This window comes from Cydia splendana, chromosome 18 (assembly GCF_910591565.1).
Source record: "Cydia splendana chromosome 18, ilCydSple1.2, whole genome shotgun sequence".
Taxonomy (NCBI): domain Eukaryota; kingdom Metazoa; phylum Arthropoda; class Insecta; order Lepidoptera; family Tortricidae; genus Cydia; species Cydia splendana.
Genome location: NC_085977.1, coordinates 13,129,170 through 13,148,660, shown reverse-complemented (window position 1 = coordinate 13,148,660; position 19,491 = coordinate 13,129,170). Strand labels below are relative to the sequence as shown.

Below are 19,491 nucleotides of genomic sequence, written 5' to 3'. Positions count from 1 at the left end.
TTTTCTGATGAAAATATTAAAATCTCTATTCGCATGCCTGTAAGATTTGAGGAGTTCCCTCGATTCCTCGTGGATCCCATCATCAGAACTCGAGCTTGACAAAAATGTAGCTTAAAAACTTAACTTGCTTAACAAACATAACGAAGCGGACAAATCGCCAAACGTGAACTATGCGTCGTTGAAGAGTTCCATTCTGATCATCATCAGCAGTTCCACTTCATCAAATGTCACTTTTTTGAATGTATATGCTTGATTTGTTGATAAAAACAGAAACATCACTATATGTATGCCTTTAAGATTTGAGAAGTTCCCTCGATTCCTCATGGATCCCATCATCAGAACTAGGTTTTGACAAAAACGGGACCAATCTGTATGCATATACATACAATCAAAAAAAGAATTTTCAAAATCGGTCCAGTAATGACGGAGATATGGAGTAACAAACATTAAAAAAAAAAAGAACACAATCGAATTGATAACCTCCTCCTTTTGAGATTTGGAAGTCGGTTAAAAATGGCGTCGGCCAAAGAAAAAATTAATTGGTATTTGTTTTGTCATAGATTCTGCTGCAAGTCGTGTGTGGAGGCAGGTGCGCTGGACCCTCAGACCCTGGAGTTCCAGGGAGACTCAGCATTTACCTACAAGAAGAAGTAAACCCGTTATGTGACCTATAAACGCCCGTGGATGCTTACCATACTTCCACTGTGTGTAGCGGGCTTAGAATAGTCGCGTTGATCCATAGACAAACCGTCACTCTCAAAATAGACTTCCTTAATTTTAAAATTTTATTTAGGTAACGGGTTAACCGTTTGGCCGAATGCACCAAAATTTTGCTAACAAAAAATGTGAGAGGATGATGTTTTGTCCAAATCGATAAACGTGGCCGTGTGGTTATTAGTTTCTGGTAGTATAGCACGCTAGTCCTTACCGAAATGTGCCTTGTAATCTTAAAGTCGAAAAAAAAATATAGACAGAAGTAAATCGATGATACCATGGCAATGTAGTTCTTGTAAAAATAAACTTTCTTGCACTTGTATACTTAAATGTGATGAAATGTAAAATAGCGAAGAAAGGAATAGGTTTAATTCAATTCATACCAAACTTACCTTTCGTGGTTAATAAATAACTACCTAGCATAAATGTTTGAAAATCGCTCGTTCGCAACTAAATAGTTACCTATAAAATTAATACATTAACCGATTAAGTACACCTATAGTACAGTCAGCAGCAGATATACCTGAGCGGGCAAGGTGTCCAAGAAAACATATACGCTTCAATCGTCACAAAAATAAGGACATCTAAGTTGTCATTTTCACGTAGGCTTTCAGTTCGTCACATATATCTTAACTTCTGAGTTTTTCTTTAACACATACACCCTTATTTAATCACAATGATAATAACGGTTAGAAAGTCAGTGGTAACTAAGCACTCAAATTCAAGCTGCTGTCATTAATACCTACACGCACTGCCAATCACGTACGTCAGCAGCCAGGGTGCCACCAATTGCTAAGCAGTTGTTATTTCAATGGTAACTAAGCATCAACATTTGATCTGTTTAACTTTTTAAAAAATATTGTAGCAGCTACGAATACTACCATGACAGTCAACAACTTTTTGACAGTTTAAACGTTTACCTCTCTTTGAGCACCTGGAGTGTATAGCGACTTCTGCTGCTGACTGTACCTATCATCTACTGTACCTATATTAAAAAATTGTGTCACTCAATTTTATAGAAGCATTCCATGTATAATAAATAAAGCAATAACTAATCACGAAAGGGATCCTCCTAGTGCTATAAAATTACATGTACTAATATTTTTTTAAATATTTAATTACTCGGTCAGTGTAGGTACTAAATAATAATAAGTAGTTATTGTTTATAGTTTTAAATGTATCTGTATTTTTATCGTCACCAAGTGCCATAACATTTGTTTTGCTCGCGCATTTCACTTTGACTTTATTTACATAGTTATTTATTGATAAAATTGCAATCAAGAAATTATTTTTATTTTTTAATTTGATTTTATAGAGAACATACTCGTAGGTACCAATAGATTTAATGTAGATAGGAAATTACTATTTTACCTATTATGTGTAAATAAATAGATAACATTAACATGTCACAATAAGCTCCATCTGTGATGGATTCAGGATAATAATATAGTTTACAAACTTTAATGACCTACCCTGATTGAATGATGTTTGAATTAAAAGTGGGCAAAGTAGTATTTTTATAAATGGATTATAGGTACAGTCGACCTCAAATATAATTATGTTTACACTTTTGCACCTTACTCCTTTGTAATGAGGCGAAAAATGTAAACATATCTTTGACATCGACTGTACAAACGGAGCGACAAATTTATAAAGCTTACTAATTTACATGCAAAGTTGCCTTCTTCCGAATATTCTAGATGACGCCACTATAATAAGTTATTAGAATCTCACTAAAGCGATGCCATCTACAACATTCGAAGAGAACTTCCCAGGAGATTAGATGTCATGTAATTAACTTAGGTAAGTATCTCTAAAATTTTAATTCCCATTAATCTCGGTTGGTCATTACAAGTCAGTGAGGGAAATAAATTATTTATTTCTAAATACGCAGTTTGGCTAAGAGTATGCAATAAATAAGATAGCGATAAGCGGTACCGTGACGTCATAATAATTTGTTACTAGGTAAGTGAATTTATATGTGACATCATTGTAAATAGAAGAAATTAAAGCTCTTTAATGAAACTGGTTTTATATTTATCCTTTTAAGTCTCCGTCTAATCTAATCACACATTCAAGTTCTTCAAGTAAGTAAGTAAGTAAATACACTTTATTGCACCACAAAGAAAAAAAAATACAAAACCAGATTTACAGTGTAAATAAAGGTAGCAACAGGCGGTCTTATCGCTGTAAGCGATCTCTTCCAGACAACCTTGGGGTAGCAGGATATAAAGAATAGAAAACTTTTAAAACAGGTAGTGCACGAAATAAATTACAGGAATAAGAAGATTACACATTCGTATTTAATTACACAAACGGGTCTACCGCGATATAATTTCATTGTTTTTACCTTTAATTCCGACGTACTGTGAGTGTTGCGTGTCGTGCCGTGGACAATAAACATTAAACTTTAACGGGTAGCTGCAATTTCTTTGTCTACCCCGAACATTTTTATAAACTAATTTCGGGTAGTTTAGTGGTGTTTTATTAATATCTCCGTTGACATTTGTTGGGACGTCAGTCTTTCCGTGACCACAGCTGGTGCAACTCAGCTGAAACGTCGGAGTTAAAGGTAAAAACAATGAAATTATATCGCGGTAGACCCGTTTGTGTAATTAAATATGTGTACAAAACGCGAGAGTTTAAAGTGTTATATTACACATTCGATCATATACAATTATATAAAAATAAATATGTACCAATAGGTACAACCAAATAGTTTAATATATATCACATACATATATAAATACATAGAAAAATACAAACAATATATATATATATATATATACACAGCGGCACATTAAGGAAGAGATAAGTAATGATTCTTTAGAAGGTTTTTAAAGCTTTGAAGAGTTTTAGCACACCTAATGTCTAACGGCAGACTGTTCCACAGACGAACAGCTCGAAACGTAAAGGAGTCATTATAAAATTTCGTAGAAGAAGGAGGGGGAACAAGTTGATATTTCCGTGAAGGCCTGACGGAGGAGAGATAACTAAAACGTTCTTTAAGGTATGAAGGAGTAGCGGGGTTGAAAAGAATGCTATAGAGAAGAGCTAAGATATGAGAATTACGTCGAAGACGTATAGGGAGCCACTTGAGCTGGGCACGAAAGTTGGAAATATGGTCAAATTTACGCAGAGAGAGTGATTATTAAGGGTCAAATAAAAAACTAAGGGTATTCCAAGAAAAATCTTAATAGCGCGATTCAGCATTTTTACTAAACCGAACGACACCATCTACCGTGCAGTTGTGTAGCTTAACTTCAAACTCGGGTAAATCTATTAGACCCTCTCAGCAAATTATTTTTTCAAGCTCTAATTATCATTATAACACAAAAAAAACTTCACTCTTTGACCGGCAAAGACGTCAACTGACGTGCGCGGCTATAGCCCAATATCAACCTTCGTGCATTCCCATAAGGTTCACGATGATGCGCCGCGCACGATAGGCGTGGTGTTCAAAGGGTTAAACTGTTTTTGCCTCTTGGGTACCTATGACTGGTTACTCCGCTTATTTGCCATAATAACACGGCGAAATCTGAGCTTTCTAAATTTCACACATTCAATCCCCCTTTTGCAGGCATGCTAGGGGCTCGGAACTGGTAAAACCGGTAGTGAGGCACACTTAATGCTATAGTCTGTATCTTTAGGTATTTAAAAAAAGAGCAGGTAAACAAAATCTACCCTCAAATGGCTTCTTAAGCCAGTTGAGGGTAGATGAAAACATTACATGATCAAATAATGTACGTTAGAGTCAGGTCGTTCAGTGACAGATCCAGGTGGTTTTGTATTTGGTTGGTTAATCAATAAATGTTATAATTGACCGTAGTTATGCAGAAAACGACCAACTCAATTTTCTTATCAATGCAGAAAGCGACCAAAGCTACTGAGTTAGGGTGTAAGTCACTTTGACAAAAATAAAAAATTGGTCGCCTTCTACAGAACTACGGTCAATTATAACTACCCGCAAATGTACAAATTTTTTGTTTACTTTTATTTAAGTACCTAAAGACAGAGAAGATGTCTTGGTTGCTTTATAAATTATATACCGAAATTGTGGTAGGAACAGGAATAAGAGATATTTTGCCAGTTTTGCAGCAGAATGCCATTAGTTGAAATAAAATAAAACAAAAAACTTGCGATAACATAAATTTTTATTTACATTCCGAAATTCACAGTCAAATTCAACAAGGAACGCCCTCCGTCACGTTAGCAGACAATCAAAAGGGAGGGTCGTCGGTTTGTTGCGCTAGGCTATGTCGTATATACACGTCGCAGGCTGCGCGCTGTCGGCGACACAACAAGCGGAAGGCTACGCCAAGGGTACGACCACTATATGTGCCATATAATTTACTACATGAGCTCCGTTCCATCCGCCTCTTTGAGAGCCAAATTGCGATATACTTTTACAATAATAATATATTCTTAAATACAAATGTTAAAACGTAAAAAGATTTATATATACATCAAATTATAATTTAATGTACATTATTGGACGAATATCGCCGCCTAAGAAACAAAACAATGAGCGCGCTGCGCCGCAAGACCGCAACGGACCGGCTGGCTAATAAGTACATCAACTCAAACCAGGCTGCGATAATCATGTGATGAGGTTATATAAAATATACCGAATAAATAAACATATAGCCAATTCCGTTACAATCTAGCGGCGTCGACACTGAGCCTTATTACCTCAATCAAATCACTAAGTCGTCTATGTATTCCGCTTGCGATTTGAGACAGGCAAACTAGACGATTGGATACAATTCTTGGTGCCAGCGAGATTCTACATTCCTGTCAAGACTGTTTGGAATCTAGAATGTTGTAGGAAATATAACCTAAATGAATCCGTTTGCCGTCGAGAATTGCGTCCGATATCCGGCGTCACAAGACGAAGAAATTTGCGAAAGTCAAATAAAGACTTATTTTAATTTAAACGGATCCGTTTGTGACAACACGCAGACGAGAATTTGTACACAATATACACCACTGGGCAGTTCCGCACAGCGTAGTCCGGTTAAATTTAAGTAATAGCAAACCCCACTTCCGAAAACCGTCAATACTTAAGCTTAGGGCTACATGCCTATGTACTGCATTACCGGCGCGACCTAGAAAGACTGCACCAACGTTTATTAGCACTATAAAACACTAAAAAACATGTGTGCAACTATCATACTTTCTCTGGGCTCTGACTGAATAATTAGATTAATAAAACTCTTACAACTCTTGACAATTTGCGGAAGTGCCCACTACAATATTACAGACCTAAACTTAGCTACGTCAGGTGCGCGGCAAAGTTGAAGTTCTGAAGGAGCCAATTTTCGCCACAACCTATAAGTATTTTCAGTTCAAAGTCAACGTAATCCGTAATTCGCAGCATGGGCGAATTAATTAACTTCTAATCGCAAAACCAGAGTTACTTGAAGGAGTAAATAATAGATTTTCACCAGTCATTTTGTCAAGCTCGTTTGGTCGAATTTATGTTTATTAAAATATCAAGAGACGTGTCTGGCCGCTAAAAAATTATGCCGCCAGACTTGCATTTCCTAATATTGCGATTTAATTTGAAGCATACTATGTAGTTACTTCTTCAAATATGTTCCGAGTGTATAAGGCAAGTTTCAGCATGTACAAGGCTTTACATAGACTGAACACATTACATAGGAAGAAACGTGAGTAAGTCTAGGTCATAGACCTTTTAAGTTTACGTCCGAAGCAGAGTATTTTATTATTAATAATAATGTTAAATTACGGCATCTTTGGATGCCTCGTTAAAATGTGTAAGAAAAAAAAACATACAAAAACAAAAGTTTAAATAATAAGCGATCGCTCGTTTACAAGCCACGTGAAGATAGCAAGTTATATGAAACGCTACAAGTCCATCGAAGCATCCAAAAAGGTCTAGATAAGCGAACGTTAGTGGAGTTAGAGAATTTAAATCTCAAACGAGTCTCAGCTATCCACAACAGACAATAAGTGATGTACGTAGATTAGACTAGAGTGCGCGGCACAACGAGGGACGCTAACAACAGCGTATTTAGTCTCATTTCATTGTCATTTTATTGAACGACAGCAATTTTAATCGTCAACAGCGCATCTAAACCTCGTCGTCCGTTCGCGCCCCGCAACTAGACAACTATCGATGGCTCGATACGGCGTCCCCGTCTACACACAATACACCCCCTTAAATAGCTTACCGGGCTCGCGGCCCTTTTTAGTATCACAATAAGTGTTAAACTAAACAGAGGTCCCGCTACATCTTAAGAAATAAAGAAACTATAAAAACGAAACCGGCCACTACAAATATAAACATTCTATACGAATCATAAACGTGGGAGAGACGCGGCCACGGGGCGGACGGCGGCCGAGCCGGCACCGACTCGCTCTTCACTAGTGGCTCGTCAGAATCGGTGAAATATCATCGAGGAGAGTCAACACGAGGTCCGACAAACGATGGTCCCAGGGTATGTGGGGTGGGGCACATCAGTCCAACACGTCGGCGACGATCTTCTCCATGTCGTGGTCGATGTCGTCCGGGGCGGGCTGCGGCGCGGCCGCGGGCTGCGGCGGCGCGGCGGGCAGCGTGAAGGGCTCGTCCAGCGCCTCCAGCCCCGGCGGCACCGGCAGCTTCGCCAGCTCCTCCTGCAGCTTCACGTAGTGACGCTGCAGACAACGCAACACACACTTTGTAACACATTGTTCAAAAGATGGGCAAAACGCCAGTAAAATAGGGTATTTGACTGTATTTAAAATAAATTATTTTACACCATGCACTAGAAAGAAATAAAGCACCAGAAAATTAATAAAGAAACGTAGACAGCAGTTATTTTTAGACACAATTTCTCAATTAAAACCCGTATTAAACTATAAAGAGTAGGTAATTTGATCGTGACGTCACATGCTAGTATTTCATATCAATTCCATAGTAGCAAATCGTTTTGACAATTCGAAAAAAGAAACTGATTTGAGTAGTAGTCAACCCTATAATAGCGCGAGCATTATAATTTCTTCCTTTACAAAATTAGCTCCCAGAAACAAATGGGCTTAAAAACTGTCCCTAAAGAGGGGTCTTCAGAAAACACCTCCCACGATTTGTAATGATTCAATTTAAATGAATTCGATTGCAACTCCATCGCGTTCTTAATTCGCTGACATAAGAGCTATGGGCCATATTTTTGAGATGATTTGTGCACCCATATTTTTACAGTTGACTGTACCATCGCCCACACTGTTAACTGTACATCGGTGGATCCTATGCCTTTTGTCATAAGGTCCACCGATGTACAGAGTTAGGAGTGTTGCTGTCTATAAAAGACATCTTTACCTTGAGTGCCATGAGGTTCAGCTGAATGCTGCGCTGCGTGCGCTCGTCGCCGCTCTGCGTTTCTAGTTCCGTGATCCAGTTGGCCACCGTCTGCATTATCTCGTTGCGTTTCATCCAGAAGTGCGTTTGGATCACCTGCATCGACAACGGATTGTTACGTGGATAAGATAAAGCTAGCCTGTTATTTCCGGAAAGTTCAAAGCCCACATTATCAGGGTTCAGAATCGGTTTTTTTGAAAAATCCGAAATAGCCCAATATTTATAATTGTTTTATGCTCTTTACATAGGACTGATTCATATATTTAGGTAACAATCTTCGTATTATTAGATTGTCCCATTAAAAAGGAAATGATAAACCAAAGAACGAAAAAGAACGAAATAATATCGGTATATTTTGTATGAAGAAAAAACCGGTTCCGAGCCTTGTACATTATACATTTCATATACATTTTGACAGTTGACACAATCTGATACAGTGTGATAATTTTGGCACACAAAAACATTATAGCGTATTATTTATTATAACCGATACGTGCTTTATTAATTCATGTATTCCTCTTTTCAATAAGTTAATTAAATTACTTTAAACTTCATTAGTGTAAATCTTTGAGATCTTGTATTTTCATCAAAACAAGAAAACAGTATTTAAAAACCAAATAAGGTAGTTTTATAGAGTCAACTTCTCCTTACGTGTCTGCCTTTTGGATATTTATTGTTTTTTAGTATAAAGGACATATATGCAACACGAACGAGACAAATAGGGTTATGTGAAGACAAGACAAGAGTGGCGGATGAAAGAAGAGTGCATGCAGCGGAAATGAGCATGATAAGGATGGATGTGTGGAGTGACGAGAAAGGATCGGATTAAGAATGACTATATAAGGGGAAGTTTGAAAGTAGCACCAGTAACGGAGAAGATGAGGCGTAGTAGGTTAGCGTGGTATGGGCATGTAATGAGAAGGGATGAATGCTATATAGGCAAAATAATGTTAGGGATGAATGTTGATCGGCGGAGAGCGGATGGTAGACCCAAAAAAACGATGGATGAATTGTGTGAAAGAGGATATGAGAAAGAAAGGAGTGAGTGCTGAGGTGACTAAAGACAGAGGAGAATGGAAGAGAAAAACATGTTGTGCCGACCCCACATAACGTGGGATAAGGACAGGGAGAAGAAGAAGACAAGAAGAGTGCGTACCTCCTTGAAGCAGGGCTCCGGGTTGCGCAGGTGGTCGAGCATGGCCCAGCGCGCGCAGGCCTGGTAGATGTTGGAGTTGTACTCCAGGCTCGCCGCCGAGCCCACGCGAGTGCCGCGGCTGCGCTCGTAGCCCGGCTCGTTGAAGTACGGCTCCGGCACCAGGATCAGCGACTGGATCGATACCAGCACCTGACAACACAATACATGTCAAATCACTCATTTTCTGATACGCATATCCGTGACTATAATCATAATCATTGACATTACCCTAAAAGTGCGTCCGGAACTGGCGAATGGGAGTGAAATAGCCGCCAGTACAGAATTCGCTGATCGCTCACGCACTTCCGAGCGCTACTCATCGTAATACCAAAGAGAATTTGAAATAAAGGAATATTGTCAAAGTAAATTCTCGACACAAATGATTAACACTTTTAGAACGCCATTTGACTTTGATCCTTATCCGCGTTTACGTCGAGACATTCGCCGTTAAAGACTGCTTCTTGCAAAATTGCACCTGAATTTGTAACGCGCTCACCCGGCAGACCATCATGATAACTATGAGATCGTGTTTGCCTGGGCACGAATCGAACATTTACCTCTCGTGACACTCTCAGCAAGCAGTTCAAAACCCTACCAATCGAGTAGCAATGTTCAACTGACCTGCAGGAAGCTAGAGGTGTGCGCGTTCCACTTCTCCTCGGGTCGTCCGTGCCACGTGTTGAGCACGGAGAGGCACACCTTACCGTCGTTGTACAGGTTGGGGTTGAAGCGCACCGAGTGCCGGCCCGTGGTCTCCAGGTTGATGAGCATGGGCACGGCGGGGTACTCGGCCGGGAAGGACACGTCCATAGCAATGTTCAACTGACCTGCAGGAAGCTAGAGGTGTGCGCGTTCCACTTCTCCTCGGGTCGTCCGTGCCACGTGTTGAGCACGGACAGGCACACCTTGCCGTCGTTGTACAGGTTGGGGTTGAAGCGCACCGAGTGCCGGCCCGTGGTCTCCAGGTTGATGAGCATGGGCACGGCGGGGTACTCGGCCGGGAAGTACACGTCCAGGATGAAGCATCCGTTCGCGTACGGCGTGTCCGACGGGCCCGTTATTAGCACCTGAAATTATACATTAATGTTTAACAAAAATGAGCCGACTCTGTCTAACGTGTCTTCGTCACAACAGGTCCACTTCATCAAACTGCTTTACTACAGCAATCGCACGAGTTACTATATAAAATACTCAAATCAGAATATGTGAACATATAATATTATGTAGATTTCGATTCCTCGAGGATCCTATCATTCGAGATTCACGTGAAAAAGAATGGGACGAAACAATAAATTTCCAAATCAGTGCAGGATCGAGAAATGGGAAACATATACGTAAAAAATCCCGACGACTAATTGAGAATATTGTCCTTCTTAAAGTCGGTTCGGTTGTTGGTTTTTTCCGTCCAATTTCCAAGTGTTAAGGTCACTCGTCGAGATTTGGACGAGCCTATAGTTTAATTAGTGAAGAGTTAGTAGTGCACTCACAACACTAGTAAGGTTTCTCACCTTCATGACGTCGAGCCGGTCGGTGTCGGTGCGCACGAACACGGAGGAGGAGTAGGAGAGCGGCAGGCTGGTGGCGAGCGTGGCGGCCTCCTGCGCCAGGCGCTTCATGCGCGCCGGGTGCGCGCGCTCGCCCGCCGCGCGCACCGTGCCCTCGAAGTGGTACGGCACCGAGAACCGGAACCCGCTCTCCAAGCATTCCGTTATCATCTCGAACGTTTCTGTACAAACATTATCACGTTATCACTAGGGAGTACATATGTCAATTTGAGGCGTATTTTTTTAACGGTTTGAGACATCGGTAATTTTATGCCTCGGCCGCGAAACGCATGCTCGACGCTGGCGTCAACCGCCACACATCTGTTTTAACCAACGAACGATCGGCGTCGGCGTCGAGCGTGGGTTGCATGGCCGAAGCGTTAAGGTGGGTTGAATCAAACAGTCCTCGACCCTACTCTAGTATTTAAATCGAAGGTTGATTTTTGAGATTATTAAAGACTAAATAGTTCTATAGAGACTTGAGATGTCCTATATGTTTTTACCACAGTTTAAATGAAAGATATAGCACGTACCAAACTGCATGGTGCGCATAAGCTCGATGTATCGCGCCTCCCTGCTGGCGCCGCTGACGGCGGCCGCCACGCTGCTGCCGGCGCCTTCTTCTTCACCCTCGTTCACCCACATCAGCGCTGACGTCGCCTGCCATCAAACAAACCGTCTAATTGCTACTTACTACAGCTTAATTTAGACAGTTTCCATACAAATAATGTAAGACAAAAGTGGAGAAGACCGGCATATTGCATTTTTGGTTGGGAAGACAAGCTCAGACACAGTCAGAAAGAATGTGCTTCGCTCCTCCAGCTCTACCGACTTTTTGTAAGTGGAGTAGGTATGTGTACAAACGCAAAAGTTAGAAGCGATGAAAGAGCATGTAGGCGGTCTTACATGATAGACAGTCTTATCCATATTGACCTTACTTAAAAGCCCTACTAAAGATCGGTCCTAACTGGATGCATATAAGGAAAATTGCGGTATTTTTATACGGTAGTGTTGTATACGGTGCGGTGTGGCCCTAATGAGGATTCATAGGTTACACAACGCGCACGTATACGCATACGCATCCGATGTGACTCAAGGCTTTTATATTTAACTTACGTTAATTTACAACGGTACAAATATAAATGAAACAAGACTATGTTAGTGAATTACCTGAATATCAGCTATGAGCGAGGCGAGACCCTCGTCTTCTTCCGAGAGCTCTGAATTACTCGACGTGCTAAATCTTTGGCTATATGTCATCTTCCCGAATATGTTCTTTTTACTCATCCTGCGAAAAAAAATTGGTATTGTATACTATATCTATTTAAGTTTTAGACATAATTTCTACAGTCTGTAGAAATAGAGTTTATTGTAGTGTGCCGTCGGTGTGTAAATATGAAACTAGAGTTTCGATTGCGACCTTTTTTGCGACTGAAACTCGCTAGAGACCTCAGACTATTGTCACTGTGACAAGGTACACAATGGGTTTTAAATTAAAAATTTCGACTGTACATATATGTAGTGGCCAGATCATAGAATTTAATATTTACATGAAATTATCACTTAATGATATGGTTAGGTTAGGTTTGACTTTTCATGATGTGGCCAACCGATCATTTCATGACATGATTGCTAAACTCGATTTCCACTGGCTTGTTTAATTTGAACAAATTTAAGAATAAACCTTTCTCTCTCAAAGAAAAAAAGCATAAATAGTTATGGGTGCGGCCGGGACAATAGGAGTTATTGTATTGTTGACCAAAAAATAATAGACGCTCGCCACAGGCTACCAACGTCCAAGTACTGTCGTCGCTAGGTATTTTTTCTTAGTTTCGTTCACTGTAGAAAAATACACGTGAGTTGTCCTTATACCCCCCTCCCCCAACGTGATCTGTCGTGATTTTTTCGTGACCCCCCACCCCCCTATCGAACCTCGCGTGGTTAGTGCACAAGCCCTATATCAGCTATATAGAAAGGTTATGTTATGTTAGGGTCCAGACGTACCTCAGCTTGGTGGCGTAGCTGTTGGTGGTGCGCGACATGAGCGCGAGCAGGCGCGGCAGCGGGCGCAGCGCGGGCGCCAGGCGCCGCGAGCGCAGCGCGTGCAGCGCGCGGGCGCAGCGCAGCACGCACACGTACAGCGGGATGTGCCGCGACATGTCCAGCACTGGGGACCAATAACAAATTACACATTTTACTTAGACCCCACACTAGCGTCTTTTGAGCTTCGGCGTCTAGTCAGCACTACGGAAAATGGTGTCGCTGCGCAGTTGCGCCAATGTTGCGTCGAGCAGCGGCCATAGAGTTGACTAAACGCCGACGCCCGGGAGACGGTAGTGTAGGGTGTCACTTTGGGCCGTTAGTAACATCCATAAACGACGAAATGATTTGGTGAGTCCACTGAGACCGAGCCACCTCGCGAGACCATTGCCGCGCGAATCAGCTCGATCAATCTGGACGTGACTCACCCGAGGCAAAAGCGCGCACCGCCGTTCTTTAAACACACTTAAGATATGCTCAAGACGCCTCAGTTGATGGTAACCTTACACTTATTCTATTTCGTACGCCAAATAAAATAGTGGAAATTTGTTAGACCTAAATCTTACCAGAATCATTTCTCGGGTAGAAGCAAATGGCTAATACATGTTAATATAAGGGCAAAACACATTGCCTCGGGCGAGGCAACTCGCAATGTTTTCGCGAGGCGTCTCGTAATGTATTACCCGCCTAATCACGAGCATTCATCTATATTTCTATATCTCACCCGAATCGTTCCTGAGGTAGGAGCAGATGGCGGGCACTAGCGAGCTGTTGGCGACGAGGTCGATGAACTCCGCGGGCAGCTCCTGCGACTCTCCCTCGCTACGCTCTGAATCTGGAGAGAACTCTGGCGCGGCCGAGCTCTCAGAGGGCGGCCATACCTCGCCAGGGTTCATGTACGATGCTAATACCTGTCAACACAGATATGTTGCCTTTATATCTCGTATGCTATAATAAACTAAGCCAGAACTGAAAAAAATACAATTTTAGATAAGATTTCATCCTGCAGTCAAACAATTCAATGAAGCAAACAAGGTCATAGCCCTACAAAAGTCGACTTCAATCTCGAACACTCCGTGGCTTAAGAAGTCTTAAGAGCGAAAAACTCCACGCAAGTCTAGTGTATTTCATTTTATTAATGTCGCCGCCATGATCAATCCCGTAAATAAAGAATAGTAATCCAGAAAAAAAAAAACCAAACTAATAATTATGCCTTCTCAGTAGCTACACTACGCGGTATCTCCTGTCAAATACGTTTCTTTCATTGCCTCGAGTCATGGATATCAGGGGGCCTACCGCGATCAGTTCGCAAATTGCGGGCATTTTTTTCTTTTACTCCCGGTAAGGCGTAAATAGTGTCAGAAAAAGCTTCGATTTTCGCGGTTAGAGCCCGGTATTCAAGGTTTTTTTACCTGTAGTAGCACAGTGACGTGCTCCTCCTCAGTCCTCTGGCGGACCAGCGCCTGTTCCACGTTCCACGACTGCTGCGTGGAGCCGGTGCCGAAACCGGTGCCTTTGGCCCAGTACAGCTGGCTCTTGTCCTCGCCCTTGCCCAGCGAAGAGCCGTTCGACGTTTGGCTATTCTGGGAACCAAAATATTATTGTTAGTAAAAAACATACTTTTATCTCTTTAAAAAGAAATACTCCCAGAAAATACAACTGTCTTTTCTATGTAAGGATAGATCAGGATAAAATAAGCAGCATCCTAGAGGACGCTGGTTCGATGCCAGCCTGGGGCACTGGAGGAGACCTTGGTATATGACACTTATTTCAGTTTAAATATAACCGGCGTATGGCTTGCCATCTTGCCATATTATTATTAGATTAACAAGGAAATGAATTTCGCTAGTATCCATACCGGCCTATTTACGAGTGAAATACTGTTCCCTTCGGCCGCGTACGCAACCAGAGGTTCGTAACCAGATGCGATCGAATACTTTTTCGGTCTTGTACGAAACCGGTTGCGATCAAAAACTAATTCCGTCTTACCCGTAACCAGTTACGATCGAACACTTCTCGTTCTTATACGAAACCAATGTCTGGGCCATCTAGCTAGTCTAGCTATAGGTTTTTTCAAAACTCAATATAACATAATATTGTCTTCGGTTACCGCGATTGTTATTCATGAAATAAAACAACTGAAACGGATTATATCGCGTGTACTAAACTTTAAATTAAATCCCGACGTTTCAAACACTTTACAGCGTTCATGGTCACGGGTGGACTGAGGCAAAAGTACAATTACCTCCAAGAAAAATACAATGCGCAAAACTACCCACATATAAATTATATAGATTTTCACAAAAAAGAAATGCTTGCACACGCCAGAAGGGCTGAACATAAATTAATTAATTAAATAATTTATAATTTTAATTACAACTTACATTGATTGTATAAAATTTTGGCATAATATTACTATTTAATTCACATTTTAGATTTGATGTTTGATAATTCTAAACAAACTACAAACAAAATGTTTGCACATGCCCGAGGGGCTGAGCATAAATTAGCTATAGCCTGACAAGTTCTTTTTTAGCCCTGATATAATGTCGCTACAAACAGCTTACATATAGCAACAATACGTGTACGTCATGAATAGTCGGGACAGTGTGTATTGGCATCGTGCAAGAGCGAGTGAGGTATACAATTATGTACATGTGAGTTGTAGAAGTATGTTTGTTATAAGGTTATAATATTGTATTTGCCAACAAAGTATTTTAATATTATCAGATGGTACAGTCGAGTTCGTTAATATCGACGCGACCAATTGAACAAAAATATGTGTACACGACCCTATACCCATACAAATAAGGTTGTGTTCACATATTTTTGTACAATTGGACGCGTCGATATTAGAGAACTCGACTGTACAAATTTTGTGTTCTGATTTTTGACTGGATATATAACGTGTACAGTACTTATACTGTATAACAAGGTGTATAAAATATAATCTTAGCTGACTTTATCAAGTTTATAGTTTATCAACGGTCGAAAGGTTTCGTACAACAATGAAAAGTGTTCGTTCGTAACTGGTTACGAAAAAGAACAAAATAGTTTTTGATTGCAACCAGTTACGTACAAGACCGAAAAAGTATTCGATCGCAACTGGTTACGAAAGTCTGGTTGCGTACGCGGCCGAAGGGATACTGTTTGGTTGTAGTTGTTGTGAATGAGTCTACTTACATCATTAGAAGCTGGTCGGTGATGTGTGAACACAGACAGACAAGCCAGCACGAGCCGCACGGCGCCGAGCGACAGCAACGCTCGTCGTAGCGAGCGCCCGTCGTCCGTGCCCAGTGGCGCGGCTTCCAATAACCGGGACACTACTCTGAACGGTAGAGTGCCTAATGAGAAGCTCCCGCTGCCGACGCCGCCGACTACTATACTTCCTGTTAACAGAAGAAAACTTTAATAAATGGAATAGTTAACCGAATTCAACTTGTCTTCGCTTCACTCGTCGTCGCATCTATTTTTAGGTTACGCGACGATCGTCACCTAAAAATAGATGCGACGATGTTACTATTTATTTGATGCTGACTATACAGTCTGTATCATTAGCTAGTTTGTTAGTGCACGACACCTTGCACTTTGTGACTATGCGCTGAAACTTGGCACAGTTGATTCTTAGCTGGTCATGAGCAGATACAGACCGGGAGACCTCGAGAGCCACGTCTCATTTAGTGGGGGGAGGGGGGGAAGTTCGACGCCGCCGCGCTTCACTTGGAGCAACATTTTTCTAAAACTGTACCTATTAGGGCATGTGATATTATCATTTTCGGATAAATTAAGGATGAGGAATTTTTTTTGGAACCAAAACAATGCACTTTCTAACAAAAAAAAAAACATAAAGTAGAAAAGACAAAAAAACGTATCTTGGATTTTTTCATAATTACCAATTTTTTTTTAAGTGTAATAGGAATCTGAAAACAAAAAATATAGTTGTAAAGCTACACTTATTACGTTTAAGAACATATATAGTTTATTATACAAAACTGTTGTTACATGGGAGATAAAAAATAATATTAAGCGTGGGCCAGAGAGTGAGAGTACAAAATATTATTAATGTGGGAAAGTTACTTATAATTTGTTCCACAATCGTTTATTTTTTTAGTTTTTCGTAAATAACTCGTAAACGGTAGCCCACAGCAAAAAAATATCTTTTACGTAAATAATCTGTTTCAGATTTCTTATAAAATAAGTGCTACTTTTTTTCGCTAAGATCAATATTAAAAAAAATATTGAAGGGAGATAATTAGCATAAAATTTCCTACAAAAAAGGTTATTCAAACTTTTTCGCTAGGATCAATATTTAAAAAGGGGACCTTAGAATTTATTTTCTCTCTTTAATATCGTTTTTAATATTGATCCTAGCGAAAAAGTTTGAATGACCTTTTTTGTAGGAAATTTTATGTAAATTATTCATGTACTAAAAAATTTTTGCTATTGGCCTTCGTTTACGAGTTATTTACGAATGACTAAAAAAGGGGACCTAAGTATTTATTTTCTCCCTTCAATTTTTTTTTTTAATATTGAAGGTAGCGATAAACAGTAGTACTTATTTTATAAGAAATCTGAAACAGATTATTTACGTAACTAATATTTTTTTGCTGTGGGCTACCTTTTACGAGTTATTTACGAAAAACAAGAAAAATAAACAATTGTAGAACAAATTATAAGTAACTTTCCCACATTCATAATATTTTGTATTGAGATCACTTTGACCCACGTTTAATATTATGTGTTCCGTACTCTACGTCAGAGATGTTCATTGAGAGAGTAACGCGATCGGTGACCGATAGATGCCGCTAGCGTCTATGTAGTCGCTCCGCCCCACGCCGTGACGTTGTTCCGCTTCCCCTCACTGCAATCCGTTGCTCGCTTCCCGCGACTCGCCGCCACCATGTCATTGTTTCGTCGACCGTCTGACCGATGGTCCGCAAATATTTTTTTGCGTATATTTTTGCAGCATGGTGTTTTAACATTTCCGATCCAAAGCTCGGTCGATTAAATAGTGAGATATAGCAGAGATCGCTACTACATATTAGTCTTTTGGCGGTCTCGCGATCGAAGTCATCGAACGGTGCTTTTCGATTCTACCCACTTTTTTCTTGCTAAATTAATTTTCACATTCCATGCTGCTAAAATCGTTACCGTTAACTCGCATTTTCGAGATCGAAGTAGGAAGTGCGTCAGTAGTTTTCGTTAACAAGTGGTAACGCAAGTCGCTCCGCATCGGAGAGGGAACGTGCGGTCATCGTGCCGTCGGCGGCGGGGGCGGCGCCCGGGCGGCGCGGAGGCGGACAGGCCTGCGCGCGCCACTGCCGGGTGCCGCGCTTCGCCGATAAGGAGGTTTGGATTGTCACGAACCATCCGGTGAGCCAGTTTAATGATATTCTAGTTTTATTGGCGTTCAGAAGTTACTTCGACACTAAAGGACGGTTCTCGGGCAGGTCGTATTAACCTGGGAGTACCTCGTGTCGTTAGCTGCGACGCGACCGGGGCTCCCCTGTCGCGCGCCGTCGACTTTCTTCTGCTGTCGTCCAAGGTGACCCCCAGACGCCGCGACGCTGCGGGCCGGAGCCCGAGGTGTCGCGGTGCGGGGTCCGCGGGACGCCCACTACTGTTGCTGCAGTCGCGATGCGGACGCTTCCAGTCCGCGAGAGCAGTCGCGGTGCGAGCGCTTTCAGTACGCGCCCGCTCCTGTCCCGCGCCCGCTCCTGTTGCTGCAGTCGCGGTGCAGACGCTTCCAGCCCGCGAGAGCAGTCGCGGTGCGGACGCTTCCAGGCCGCGCCCGCTCCTGTTGCTGCAGCGCGGTGCAGACGCTTCCAGCCCGCGAGAGCAGTCGCGGTGCGGACGCTTCCAGGCCGCGCCCGCTCCTGTTGCTGCAGTCGCGGTGCGGACGCTTCCAGCTGCGGGCGCTTCCAGTCCGCGGGACTCCGAGAGACGTCACACGCCCGCTCCTGTGGCTGCGGGCGCTTCCAGTCCGCGGGACTCCGAGAGACGTCACACGCCCGCTTCTGTGGCTGCGGGCGCTTCCAGTCCGCGGGACTCCGAGAGGCACACGCCCGCTCCTATTGCTGCGGTCGCGGCGCGGGTGGATCGCGGATCTCTCGATCCCGTCCTGGCGCCAAGGTGAAGGCGGATCGCTTCTGCGTCCCGACTGCTCGAATGGAAGGAAGGTAAGTTACGTGGAAGCAGTGGAAACGCTACGAGTACAGCGATGATCGCCGCGTTGGTTGCCGTCCGTCATAACGTCGCTGGTTACCTACGCGCCGGTGGTGGCCACCACGATGGCGCCGCCGAGGGCAGCAGTGTCACCGTGATGATGCGTGCAATTACGAGCCAGCCATCGGCGCCTCCCGTGCGGGTAACGTCCGTCACGCGAACCGGCGCCTGTCGAGCTGGCCGCCACGACGGCGCCTCTCGCCTCACGCACCTGAGCCTGGCGACGGTGGCCGCCACGATGGCGCCGCCCGCTCGATGACTCTGCCCGCCACGATGGCACCGCCCGCCTCACGACGCACCAGTGCCTACCGAGCTGGCCGCCACGCCTCGCATCACGCACCGATGCCTCCCAAGCCGGCGGCGGCGGCCGCCACAACGGCGCCGCCCGCCACGATGGCACCACCGCCTCG

The 19,491-nt window shown here is 42.6% G+C and overlaps 2 protein-coding genes across 2 annotated transcripts in view; one reads left to right on the top strand and one right to left on the bottom strand.

Annotated features, from left to right (window-relative positions):
* Positions 1 to 2,739, top strand: part of LOC134799147 (papilin) — a 167,248-nt gene extending 164,509 nt beyond the window's left edge. The window contains exon 63 of the mRNA XM_063771554.1: positions 561 to 2,739. Coding sequence (XP_063627624.1) covers positions 561 to 654 — 94 coding nt within the window. The 3' untranslated portion in view covers positions 655 to 2,739. The remainder of the gene's footprint in view (positions 1 to 560) is intronic.
* Positions 2,740 to 4,850: 2,111 nt separating this feature from the next.
* Positions 4,851 to 19,491, bottom strand: part of LOC134799705 (baculoviral IAP repeat-containing protein 6) — a 78,585-nt gene continuing 63,944 nt past the window's right edge. The window contains exons 49-59 of the mRNA XM_063772141.1: positions 16,040 to 16,245; positions 14,269 to 14,439; positions 13,581 to 13,767; positions 12,821 to 12,983; positions 11,987 to 12,104; positions 11,350 to 11,476; positions 10,781 to 10,998; positions 10,100 to 10,339; positions 9,234 to 9,422; positions 8,039 to 8,173; positions 4,851 to 7,377 (exon numbers count right to left, since the gene is read on the bottom strand). Of these exons, the coding sequence (XP_063628211.1) occupies positions 7,198 to 7,377; positions 8,039 to 8,173; positions 9,234 to 9,422; positions 10,100 to 10,339; positions 10,781 to 10,998; positions 11,350 to 11,476; positions 11,987 to 12,104; positions 12,821 to 12,983; positions 13,581 to 13,767; positions 14,269 to 14,439; positions 16,040 to 16,245 (1,934 nt within the window). The 3' untranslated portion in view covers positions 4,851 to 7,197. The remainder of the gene's footprint in view (positions 7,378 to 8,038; positions 8,174 to 9,233; positions 9,423 to 10,099; positions 10,340 to 10,780; positions 10,999 to 11,349; positions 11,477 to 11,986; positions 12,105 to 12,820; positions 12,984 to 13,580; positions 13,768 to 14,268; positions 14,440 to 16,039; positions 16,246 to 19,491) is intronic.